This window comes from Varroa destructor, unplaced genomic scaffold (assembly GCF_002443255.2).
Source record: "Varroa destructor unplaced genomic scaffold, Vdes_3.0 BEIS01000001.1, whole genome shotgun sequence".
In the NCBI taxonomy this organism is placed as follows: Eukaryota; Metazoa; Arthropoda; class Arachnida; order Mesostigmata; family Varroidae; genus Varroa; species Varroa destructor.
Genome location: NW_019211454.1, coordinates 35,346,855 through 35,360,577, shown reverse-complemented (window position 1 = coordinate 35,360,577; position 13,723 = coordinate 35,346,855). Strand labels below are relative to the sequence as shown.

Genomic DNA, 13,723 nt, shown 5'->3' with positions numbered 1-13,723 from the left:
TCCTGCATCTCGTAATACTGTAACATATATAGAATAATAGCGTCGTCTTTCATAGTCAAAACAATAACGCCCCAGCCTCTCGACTGACGAAGTTCGTTAGGTGGTAAAATCGACTCCTGTTTGCATCAATTCTTGCTGCCGTTGCCATGGTCGCGAAGTTGGATCACAACTGCCCGACGTAAACGATATCTGGGCCTCAACATGATTATCTCTTCCCCTGACGTTTCCCTCTTTTATTCTTATTACTACAGTGAAGTGTGCTGGTCGCTGCAAGCGGAGGCAGAGGCTATTACGTTCGCGGCGACCGTATCGGTTGCTCATCCAGTCGAATCGACAAATAGCGCGTTGAAGGCATTGTTTCGAGCTCCTCGTCCATGAAGCACCGACCTGAATGCCGTTCGTCATGTTCGTCCTGAGCAATGGTGAACCGAACCGACCCCATCCCGGGTCGTCGCTACTCGGGTCGTTGTTGGCCAGGTTAGCAACTACCTGTTTTGCCTGCCCTGCCCTGCCCACACGCAAACACAGTTCTGGCGAGCGCGCGGCCCGCAGCAGCAGCATCATCGCCACCTTACCCCTTGTCCTAGGCTAATGGTCCCGTACATGGTCAGCCAGTGAATATAGCGATAGGTAACGTATTGGTGACCCGGCGCCCAGCTTACGCGTTAAGCCAACTACGAGAGCTCGCCACTTCGTCAGCACGCCAAATATATTATATATTTCCATGGTGATTCGATTGCTGCTTTATCAGGGACCCTGTATCTGTTGAATCGTGGAGATGTCTATCATGATGATGGCGTTGTCGATCCGGTGGTCGATGATTTATAAAGGTGTAGGCCTGCCATAGAGTTGATTTGGCTGTCTATCCAGCAGGTAGCGCGCTACCTGTTGCTATTATCTGCCAGCTCTGACAGTGTAGCCACTGGAGTTTCCGATGCATTGCGCACCTATAATCTATGTTTGCTGTATTAGTATTACTGTTGCTATTACTGGAACAGCGACTAATGTTACTAGATGCCGTGCGGCGTTGCCTTGTCAAGCAGCATGGTCGGATGGCCTACAATCATTTGTCGAACCACCTCTACTCCAGTCTGTCCTTCTAAAAACATATCATCGCAGCGGGAATCCTGATGGCGTCGAGAGTAACCATCCGCAACAACGCCCACTACTCTATCGTTGGCTCAGTCGACGGGTCCTTCGCTGCTCGCTCGAACGAGGATAACAGCGATCGGCAACTGACTAAGGACAAGACAGCTGCTGACAATCGTGGCAACGCAGATAAAGAAGCAAAAGATCACTACTGCACACTTCAAAAATCCGTTCCTGTCAATCTCCATCTTCGCTCTTTTCTCGATTTAGTATTCTATTCAAAGTCAGCTCAGTTTCAGCTGGTACCAGTGGTTCTACGTATGTTCTGCATTCTTAAACACTCCAACACTCTCCGATCCGTCGGTGGCTCAACGACCGCCGCCGTGTTCGCTTGGACGGTCCGTCTTTCTGTCGGTCGACACAGTTTCTCCCAACGCTCTCATAGTTTATCCCTCCTTCTACCGGTCCATAAACAGGTTACTTGCCCGCGGTTTCTGGCACACGCTGCCGTTGCCGCCGCCACCGCTGCCATCACTGTTCGCTTGCTCGCTGCCGGAACGATGATGCGATTGGTCTTCAAGCCAGCCTCAGCAACCAGCAGCTCCCTTCGGCCGCAAGTCAGGAGCCAGCATGACTCGCCCAGCAACCAACGCGTCGGAGCGCTGATAACGGCAATGGCTGCGGCGGCAGTGGAAGCAGCCATCGCTGCCGATTGTGAGCAAGCGCCAAAGTCGCTGAAGTCACTGCCATTTTAGTGGAGCGACTGTTTTTCTTCTTCGGTTTCTGCTGCTGCTGCCGCGGCCGTCGCTTTTCCTTGTGCAGCAGCAGGAGCAGTAGTGGCGAACAAACAACAATGGCTTGCCGTGGCAGAGCACGGCGGAGCGCCACTTGTGGCGAGCGTCGACTCGAGAGCTCAAAGAACGAACGAAGTCAACTCGCTTTCTTCGTTCGCCCATATAGACGAACAAAATTAGGTTGAAGGAGCAAATAACTCGCTGACGCTGGTTGAAGGAAGAAGCTGAAAGCTGCTAAAAGTATCTGAAGTATCCGTGATGCTGCTGGCTATAGTCCGCTTTCTACTCCACGATGTTGTCAACGGAACGGAAGTATCATTGATAAATGCCCTCGAGAGCGCGGTTTCCCCCAGGAGGTTGTACGAAAATTAAAACGTGTGGCAGGCAAGATGGTTTAGTCCGTGCACTTGTGATATATCCCGGACGCCTTTGTCGCTCTGCCTCATTCGAACGCACTCTTTAAGTGTAAGCAAATGCTTGCGTCTCACCCTTTGCCGTCGTTTTGTCGGTGTATACGTTTGTTTGAGTGTATTTGGCGCTCAATTACAGCCTTTTCCCAATGCCCTTCTATTTAATTTGTTGGATCTCTGTTTTTCATGCGGCGTTTTGACAGCTTTTTCAACGAACGGTAGCTCAGCTTCGCAATATCCTCTTACTGTCGCCCTCCGATTTCGAGTGATTAGGTGCTGACTCGATGAGGCCTGCTCCGTTCAGCCGTCCTACGAACGCAACGGCGCAGTTTCGAGTAACACAATAATAGCTGTAAAAGTAACAGCTTGGTGCTACGGACTACTGCAGTAGCAGCACTTAAGAACGATGAGTAACAAAAACTTCAGTAGAGAGGACAACAGCAAGCAGAAAGTCGGAAGCCGGATATTGGGTCCGCGTGCCTGTCTGCGAGTCGGCAGCTTCAGCGACGAATCGCAGCATCGAGTTCCGTCGTCTTCGAGATGATGATCAGAGGGAACAGACCAATGGGCCACTGTGAATACGACAACGCCAGTGGTTGCGGCAGCTGCGACGTCACCGCAGAGTTGGCTTTCGTCTCACCTGTCGTATCCCCCCTTTTAATGCTGATGCCGTCCGCTTGCTCCACCACTCTATAGTGGTGGCCTAGCGCCGCGCTCAAAGACGCCAACAGTAACGCTACCGGTTGCTGGTTGTCTCAGCGACGGCGATTCGACGAGCGAACAAGTGAGCGCCGTCGAGCGACATCGAGCGAAGAGTAGGAGCAAGCCAAAACAAAAAAGGAAGTCAGGCAGGAGCGGACGTCATCTTGGATCCCAGAATTCACTGTACTATACGTGGTGCTGAACACAGCACAGCACACACTCACACACACACACACGCACATACGGAGGAATAAATAGATATGTGTGGTGGTCCTAGAGGATCCGTGTGTCGCTACTCGCATAATATACTATATGCATTGGCACGACTGACCCGGCTGCAGAGTGTTTTGGAGCCACTGGCATTGGCTAAGCCGAGCTGGTCTGGTCGTCAGCGATACAGCAAGGGGCTAGCCAAAGAATAGAGATGAAGAGCGATGGTTGCTTGCCACTGAGAAATCGGCTCGACAACCACCGAGCGAACGAGGCCTTCTCGATGGTCGATGTCAAAAGGTGGCCCTGAGACGTTCCAAGAGAAACACGAATAAGGCTGAACTGAACAAAGCTGATTTGAGCATGGCAGAACAGAACTAAACTTTCTGATCTGGGCTGTTCGGCGGCAGGCACGCAGTCAGGCCCCACTATCGGCACAGTGTCGCCGTCGGCTGACGTAAAGCTTGCCTTGCGAACATAACTAGCTAGAATACAGTACACAGAACATTTAGACAAACACACATACGTCGAGAGAAATACGCACAATCTCACACAGATAATATCGATTCATCAGACATCTGTATATCAGTTTGCATTTGTAAGTGGATATACGTGAGAACAGAGCTGTGTACGGACCGAATAAAAAACGAAACATCGTAGTCGCCATTGCTACTACTGCCTCTGGCGTACAAGCTATACTGCAGTGACAAACCAGCACAGCTATTGTGCGTATGCACAGTGTACAGTATAACAAGTGTTGTGAAGCGAACGAGCCACCCCAACTGGGCTACTACCAGACGCGTGTAAGATCTGGCTGACAGATAATGGCAAATTGCGTATCAGAAAACATTTTAGCGTTGATGTCGTTTTTACTTAAATACTAGACAGAAACATTGTCATTAACCTCATACAATATATGTATATATATATATATATGAAATCATACGGCAGGCACTATTTCGTACGTGTTATTGCTCAGCAGACTAATTTAATGATAATTATTAAACCATAATTTAAACTCATATTATTTGTAATATGATCTAAACCTATGCTAATATTCAAATCGTAAATGAAGTTTATGTTTGTATTAAATAGATTTTTATCTGGGAATACACGACAGGAACCAACGGCGAGGAGCAAACGAAAATATAGTAAAAAGGAATGAAGTGAAGTGCGGTATGTTGTCAGCTGGGCAATATGGCGATGACCAAAGTGGGCCGGCATCAATATTGACTTTTCTTTGCGGAAGACATTTCTGGTGTGTGCCAAGTCTAGTACTGTTATAACGGCGTCTATAGGATCAACATACAGCGACGTAATTGAGATACTCGGACGGGCTGTAATGGATTATTTTTGATACGCTCTCATCGAACGCAATGACCCAACTATAATGTAGCGTATTCTCTCGTGTTCCGAACAGGAAGTCAAATAGAAAAAAAAAAAAAAATATATATATATATATATATTTTTTTTTTTTTTTGTTTCGTATTTGAAACTAGTATATTATGACGAGTGCTTCTTTTTAATGTGAAAAAATATATACTATGGTGCGCTTTACTCCAAACGACACTCAAGGAGATTTGGTTCACCCTAAGACTGTTCGCTTCTAATAATAAGGCTAATATCATTCTCGAAAGAAAGGCCTTCACTCTTCGCAGGCGCGTTTGATGTCTGGAGGGCAGACGAGAACAGCCTTCGGGAGCTCTCTGGGGGCTGAACTTGGTCATTTGTGGTCGCGGTACACTCAGTTCCTTTAGTTCGTTTCTCGAATCTTGAGAGAGAGTTTTTTTTTGTCTAGTAGCGGTCAGTTCTGGAGCACTTCTGAGCTACCCATTCGACCTGCAATTATTGAAGATGGTCGATCTTTTAGACTATGAGCGGTGTCTACACTCCCCAGCTGACTTCCCGGATTTAGCCGTATCGCCCCTTCCACGGTCGTTCGTGCTATCTCCTTTTAGCCTGCCTGCCTGCCTCGCATTGGCTTACGCTCAGTTGCTGTGGTCGACTTTGGTCGATCGGTCCATCTCGTGATGACTCGTCTTTCTGTCCATCCTTCTTTTAGAGTTCTCTTCAGGTATTTCACTCGTTCGACTGCTCGCTTGGCCTTTACCGTACTTCAGTGGGTTAAAGAGACACGATGATGCGTCTTCGCGTTGTTCTTTATTCTGCACAAACGCTGTAACCTTCGTCTATCAGGCTCCCGCCGTCTCCGATACAACTTAACTTACCTCTCGTGTTGTTTTCTGATTTCAGGGAAGAAAAAAAATCCTCGAGTAAGAGAGAGAACGAGAATTCGAACATAGACCATCTTCTCTTAATGCTGTGTCCCCATAGCGTTGTACGACTGTGTCAATTCTGTCGTGTGTCCGTACGCCAAGCCGAGGATGCCGAAGATCGGCAAAGACGGAGTTTGTGTCGTTTCTGCTGACGTCTGCCGCAGATGTCGCATTCACCTGGTGTCGCCAGGCTTCGAATAGCACCGTCTCGTACTGCTTTCATCTATTCCTTACTGAGGCTCTGATCAAGCGTCGAACATGAGATGGACCAAAAGCGACCTGAAATCGCTGAAGAAGTTAAGGACCTGAAGGACTCATTAACGTAAAGACGTCGGCGATGACTACGACACTCCGACGAGACTGAACAGAGAGAATACAGACACTCAGCGAAGAATCTCTAAGATTATCACATGTTCAGTTGTTGAATTCGTTCTGCAGGGCGAAGTCGCGCACCATATCCAGAACTTAACAGATACAGACACGCATAAGCACACACACGTGATGCTCTTTCTATCTATTACTATTGAGTAGCATATTTACTTTTGCTTGCTATTTTTACAGAAGAGCATCGAAGCGAGCCAAACCAAAGACGAGCTGTTCGTGTCTACGGGAAAGTGTAACAATATCTTTTTTCTCTGACTGTTCCTGTTTTCTGCTTTGTTGTTGCTTTTTTTCAGTGTCAGTTTCTACTTCTTTTCATTCACTTCTTTCAGATCGAGTGTGACCAGATTTAATCATCATCAATATTTTCGCCATTGCCGATTATAGACAGCAATCGAAGCCGTCAAGCGCGCCATTGCCGAACAACTGCTGCTCCTTTTAAAGATCTAGCTCCTCCATGCATGCACAACATAATAACAAACGAGAGAATCTTTATCTTACACCTTTTCTATTTTCATACTACCACTCACTCCACTTTATTTCACATGCACCGCCGCGTACAGCTCGAGACGCAGCGCTGACCCTCTCCTATACAAACGACTTCAACTAACTTCATTCGATCATCATCAACGTACGCTTTGCACAATGTCTGAATTACTTACGGTACTGGCCTCATTACTTGCAGACGTGAATGCCAACTACCTATGGCCGGCAGCTTTGGCCGCTTTCCAGAATGCCTCGGGCCAACGGTCCGAGAGTCCTGAACCCGGAAACAACTTCAGCCCTACCCCAAACCCGGCGCCCATCCCGCCACAGGGACGCCGTCGGATGACCCAGCAGAACCCGAATTCGCCCAACAAGCGTCGTGGCCGCTACCAGTGCGGCTATTGCAATTTCCTCGGCGTAACACCATCTCATATGAAGCGACACATTCTAATTCACACGGGCGAACGTCCATTCGAGTGTCCGCTTTGCCCGCGCAGATTCACCCAGAAAGTCCACCTGAAATATCACATGAACAAGACCCACAAATTGCCCGGCATCCCTGGCGACAATAATTCATCACCTCTGCCTGTTGGCCAGGGTTCACCAGGCTCTGGCGAGGAAGGCATCGCACCAGTCGGGGGCATCAGCGCCCACGATGACGATGTCGATGATGTAACCGTTATCGACGACGGCCCCGAGCCAGTCAACCCATCCTCGCTTTTACACACGGAAATGACAGCATGAGCGTAGTAACGATTCAATTACTCCTCAATATCCCCCTCAGTTCACTTCATATCCCCAGCCAATCACTACTCAGTGCTAAGAAGTGACCGTTTGACTGTCCTTAATGCCAATATTGTTGGACATAACAGCCACGCATAACACGTCACATACTGCCATCGTCATCCCGAGTTACACTCATTTATTCACCCATACGCCTGTCTGATACGGATGTAGACATTTTGAGTCGTTAGATCGTATCGTCCCTTGCCGTATCGAGAAAGAAACATTTGCGACATTATATAGGTGTATGGTAGTCGTGAATGTTCTTTTCGTTGTTGAAACACGGAAACCCACGAAAACGTGAGTCGCGCTATCGCTAATAACCTATATACATACACTGGTGTTGACGTATGTCGCTGCGACAAATGATTTTTTATTGTTAGCAGTCCGACATAGTCCAAAGTAGAATAATAACTATTAGTAATTGTATTGAAGCAATAATTATCACAGTCTCTAATCCCTTGCCTCCCTGCGTCCTCAGCACTTCGTGTTCAATTTTTGTTTTCGCCGAAGACCATCGAGCGAGTTGTGTTGTCACATTGAGAGCATTTTCAAGAGGCCCAGAGGTCCCCGAAAACTTCCCTGTCCGAACTGTATTCCTGAGCAGGTAAATGATATAGAAAAAAAAATATGATATTCATACATATTCGAAGTGTCCAGTCTGTAATTTACGCAGTCTATATATAATAGAAAAGAGTGATCATTGACCATGGTTGTATAAAGTCGAGGAAAGCAAACCTTACACATGAACATGTGTTTAGGAAATGCCGATGCTTCAGTGATGCACAAGATTTTCCTTATTTGACCGGGAAGCCATCAGGGTCCCGCGGGCCTTGTGCTTTGTATATTTGTTCGCTGAATCTCACTGTGTAAAAATTTTGCTAAAAATATATCGTATTATAATATAGACCAAGCTATATTGTTGCAGATAATGAATAATGTTTTAGCATTTTTTCTATTATGATTGTCGTCGTATTATGACATAGATATTATTTTTGTAAGTGTTTTTATTGAAAGAAAAAAAAATTAAAAATGTTTGTAATTGTTCGTGTAATCATGCACCCGTGACGTGTTTACGATCCATCTAAACGCACTTCTTAATCTTTTACCAAACTATACGATTATACAGTTCTTGTTTATACTGTATTGTGACGACGTATAGCCACGGTGAACGCGATTCACTTTTTCAGTTTCTACCTTATACCTTACGACTATATATATATATATATATATATATATATATATGTATGTGTATATATATACGTAGCGCCATGTACCACCTGTTATGTATTAGCTGTTGAGATGTAATAAAAACATACTAGCTCATATCTGGTACAGTCATTCACGCCGCGCCATCGATCGCCTTGTAGCGGATGCGACGCATGTTGCCCGCGCGATAAATTGGGCCACTCTGCAAAATCCCACCAACTCGAACAACAACAACAACAACAACAACAACAACACAGAAAGGGCCTCAAAGAAAAACTGCGATTTGGGCTGACCCATGTTTGATCATGGTCATACGAGTCGAAAGAAAGAGAGCGTAGGAATAAAAAGGTAATTACATCCAGTTGACATTCAGATCGACATATCTACACACTCGATTTTTATCCTATATTAATAATAACATAACGATCACGTATGTTGTTCTCACTGCAAACAAAAATCGTTTGTAGAGATACTGAAGGTTAGGAGAGTCCAGGCATTTTTCGCGGGTCTCGACGAAGCCTTTCGCACACGCTCTGACGGTGTTTCAAATGTGAGAGAAAATCCGTTTGTTTGAACAGCGTCACCGTCAAGGAGAACAACAACAACAACAACACTAAATGAATGTTTTCATTAATATTTCTATACTTAATATTTATTCTTGCCTTTACCGTTCCATTTTGTGCCGTCCACCGCTGTATTTAAGCGTTGGCGCCTCCATACCGCCATCATTCCAGGGACACCGAGGTCCCAACAACCTGTTGTACAAGTTATCCTTCATGTCATAACCCTTGAGGGATTGTATATGTGTGTGTGTGTGTGCTGCACACAATTTGTGCACAGAATACGTGCCTTGTGATGCCTCGAGCAAATAATCAAACAGAGTCACCTAACAATCATACATCTTATATAGACATCCCAGATAGCCTTTAATCACAGAATGAAACGTAATTCAATTCAAATTCAACTATTAAGATGATTATTGTTGGAGTCAGCGAAAATTAAAAATGAGCAGACGAAAAGCCTATCGCTACGAAGATCATGGTTCATTTAGATGACGATAATTATATATATATATATATATATATATATATATTATTACCAATATTATATCCCGCTATCAGTTTCCTGTGAAGAGTGTTTTGTGTCTAGCCGAAGACGACGATTTTCGCGACGGATACGCGACTCGTTTTTTTTTTTTTTTTTTTTTTAATTTCTGGGACGATTTCGCTAGCGGGTAGCGCGTGGCATTGTCTGTCCTACTCCGAGAACCCGTGAGCCGTTCTATATTTTGGTCGAAATCCGTCGCGGAAATCTGCCCGGAACAACTTGAACAAGCGAATTCTGTTAGTTGAAAAGACCGTTGATTGCAAACCGCAAAAGTTGAAGTATATCACGTAATGTAATTAAGATGCTCCGGGCACACTTGTTGTTTGCTAGCTTCTATTCTTGTAGGTAGTCCAGTAGAACTGTTAGGTACGAGTAGTTTATTTAGGCGTTGTTAGAGGGACCACATGCGGTGTTGAAAGCAGGTGTTCTCTCGCTATCAAAACCCAGTGTTGTTATCCTCGTATGCCGAACTGAATATAGTGGTGCTAAAGATACGCTAGAGTATACGCAAGATGAAAATGTTTGTCGGAAACGGTGAGCAGACAAACGACAAGCAGTATATTAACTAATGATAGTGGTTATTACCACTATTATTGGATACACTTACATAAAAGAAAGAATATAAATGAACAAGTATATAAAGAGTGCGCAAGGAACAGAACGAGTACGAAGAGTAAGTGCGAATAACCCACGAACGCGAGAAGAAGTCTGATAGAACAAAAAAAATTAAAAGATAGTTGAATTATAAAAAGTAAGTAAGGATGATATTATTAATGAAAATTGATAGAATATGTAAAATACTCTGTGTATAAATCGTTGCTCTAATCTTCTATATCCCATGCAACTGGCTGCCTTTTCTGCTTTTCTTTTCATTGTCGTCTAGTGATTCCAATCATATTGTGCTAAGAGCGCTATTTTGTCTCTCCGGTGATAAAAGGTAAATGTTACATACTTAATTTCTTGCAACCGCTATATAACTATTCATTTGAAGTTTTTCCCCACGCTGTCAATGAAGATATATGAAAATGCACATAGTCCAGACACACAGAAGAGTGGCACAAGCAGAAACAAAAGTAAAAATATACACACACACACACAAACACACACGGACACACACACATACATACATACACACACAAGTACTTATATTAAAGAAAAATAGGTAGGCCACGCTGTCTGTGAGCGTTCTTTCGTTTTGACAAATGCTTTGGTGGTCACCACGCGTCTATTTGTTGGTCTGTCACTCTCATAGATGCTTCTCCTCTGTACACTTGGTCTCGGCTTAGTTCATCCCTTTCGTCGTATCTACGATCATTATCTCCGTTCAGAATTTTTCGGAGGCATAGAACTGAAGACATACACAGTAATACATAAACATACACAGTAATAAACACAACAGCTCGACAACATACTGTGTAAATAATATTATTATTAAATGATTCATTACAATTTTTACTATATATGTGCGATATACTGACAGCCAGAATGCAAAATATACGCGTGTAATGTGTACTATTGTGAAATGATGAAACAGATCACTGATTCCAGATGGATATGCGTATCTATTGGATATGAATAGTAAAATGATAAAAAGTACAATAAAAAGCAACATGTGTCGATAACATGTGTCTCAAAAATAAAGATTTATTATTTCATAATTTATTAATGGCGACTGTGTATTTCATTAGCAGAGTTTCTGGGGCTGGTTGAGAAAATAGCTTGAGTAGAAAAGAAATCATTGAAAAACTATAAAGAAACATTATTTGCCAGTGGATTTAATATGCTCACACGATATTCAGTACGAAGCGATGAACTTCGGTAGTAGTATATTAGGGAGGGTGGGCGTTGGCTTTGAGAGCAAATTTTAGTTAGCCAGCTATAGGTATCAGTCATTCGCTGAAATATTTAGTAAACACTAAGTTGTTGAACAAACACCTGGAGTTTCTTGCCTCCTACAGGTTCATCAGGCTTAACTTTCTTCTTTAGGTTTCAGCAACGATAAGCTATTGAATACGCTGTTCCATGTTACGTATAACGGAGGATTCGAGCACCCAAGCGTTCGAAACGTAGCGCACAAAAATAGGTGTAGTTCTTTCTATAAAACATTATCAAATCGCCCATTTACTATTTAGTATTTTTCTTACAGGTAACCGTCACAAGGAATCGCTGCAAGCCGCGCTGTTGTCCGCTGTGAAGTGTCGCCTATGTTTCTCTATGTTTTTTCTGCATCTTTTTTTTTTTTTTTTTTTTTTTTTTTTTTTTTGTAGCTTTTCGTTCTTCAGGTGTTTGTAGATCGAACACGACCAGACCTAAATGTCGCTTGGCTCTGGTCGTTTACAGTTGAAGACGCGCAGAGTTGTTCCGCACTCCACTGTCGAACTCTTGCCCTCTTTCGGAACACTACCTATTTACTCTGTTTCTTTGCATGCATATAACAAAATAAAAGACAACTTGAATCATGTACCTTTCTACCTATCTTACATTGACTAGTCTTCGCCTAATTGCTACGGCAGTGTTCAGCTTGAAACACTTTTCCGCCTCTTTCCTTATCAACTTCTACGACCAACATGCTGGTTTTAATGCCTCAGAGTCACTTACAGCGGTACACTTATTTTTTGCAGACGTTAATGCGAACTATTTATGGCCAGCCGCCCTAGCCGCGTTCCAGAATGCCTCAGGACAACGGTCCGAGAGTCCAGAACCTGGAGAGAATTTCAGCCGGACCGCAAGCCCCACCCTGATGCCACCACCGCGACGTCGTGTAACCCAGCAAGATCCAAACTCGCCAAATAAACGTCGTGGCCGCTATCAGTGTAGCTTCTGCAACTTCCTTGGCGTAACGCCATCGCACATAAAACGTCACATTCTAACTCATACTGGCGAACGTCCATTTGAGTGCCCGCTTTGTCCACGCCGCTTCACTCAGAAAGTCCACCTGAAATACCATATAAATAAAACCCACAAAATGGGGTCCGCAGAAGAGATTTCACCGGTTGGAGACATCAGTGCTGCTGACGATGATGTCGATGAGCTAACCATTATAGATGATACCCCCAAACGCGTCAAGCCGTCCTCGCTTTTGCGCACAAAGATGACGGCGTAAACAAAAGGCGATTGCCCTTTTTCTTTTAACCTGAATATAATCGGCTGCAGTTACCGATTGTCCCCCAGTAACAACCTGACAGTGCGGGTGGTCAACCAAGTTCAAGTTGCCAGACCTGACAACTACACAGCACGTAATTAATAGCCACTCTCATCGCATTCTACATTCACTCGTATACATATATAGCGTAATGTCTCATATTTTGATTCGTTACTGTGTGCCTCTACGCGTGACTTAACGTGATCAAGGGTATCGTCACAACAAATTTAACCGTCATCGACACGGAATGTGATCGTTCGTCCCTTTTTCCCGATGATGCTTGCTTGCTTGCTTAGTTTGTACTTTTGGTTTTTGTATAAGAACATCGAGCCAATTTTATTGTTTCATTGCCTATCTGGCTATAAAACTGGTTCTCTCTTTCTCTGTAACAGTCCTAAGAAGGCCGATTCTGCTGGAAAAATGCAGTTTACTTTAATTTTGGGGAAGGACACGTGACCTTTTGTTCGAGAAGTTATTAGGGTCCCAAAAGCTTTGTGCTTTGTACATTTATTAGCTGAATCTCACTGTAAATTTATTTCAGACACTTGATATACTATAAATATCTCATACATAAAAAGTGACGTATGAGCGTACTATTGTTCTAGTTGTCGTCACGTCATATCTGTTTGGGTGACTTTTGTCCATACGTGCTTTAAAGCACAACTTTACCGATTTTTGTGGTCACATACCAGTATTGCGCCAGGCATTTACAACACACGCCATATTTCACTAAACTCTACAACTATACAGCTAATTACCGCTGTTTAGACGTACACGTAAAAGGATATTCATTTATAGGAGCTATTATTTAACCCTTAACACTCTTATTTTTTGCCTAGACGATCCCATAAACATTGTTGGCGAATCGCTGGCGACTCCATGCTGTTATCATTCCAAGAGCCTCGTGGTGCATTCATTATCAAACGAGCTCATTCGTCCTTATATATAAATGGCGTTTTTACCAGCTTCCATCTACAAATCGAAGTCAACAAGAGGGGTCAATTTTAAGTAAACTTTTTTGACAGATCGCTTGGGCGAACGGACGTGAAGCAACCTCTTATAGAAGCTACACGTGTGTCCGTAACGGATCCAACAACAATATTGATAATATTGAATGCAATTACTTAGAGAAAT

The 13,723-nt window shown here is 44.0% G+C and overlaps 1 protein-coding gene across 1 annotated transcript in view; it reads left to right on the top strand.

Annotated features, from left to right (window-relative positions):
- Positions 1–13,717, top strand: part of LOC111243315 (uncharacterized) — a 32,935-nt gene extending 19,218 nt beyond the window's left edge. The window contains exons 2-4 of the mRNA XM_022788665.2: positions 5,459–7,086; positions 8,470–8,637; positions 11,915–13,717. Coding sequence (XP_022644400.1) covers positions 6,508–7,086; positions 8,470–8,637; positions 11,915–12,550 — 1,383 coding nt within the window. The 5' untranslated portion in view covers positions 5,459–6,507 and the 3' untranslated portion in view covers positions 12,551–13,717. The remainder of the gene's footprint in view (positions 1–5,458; positions 7,087–8,469; positions 8,638–11,914) is intronic.
- The last annotated feature ends 6 nt before the right edge of the window (positions 13,718–13,723 follow it).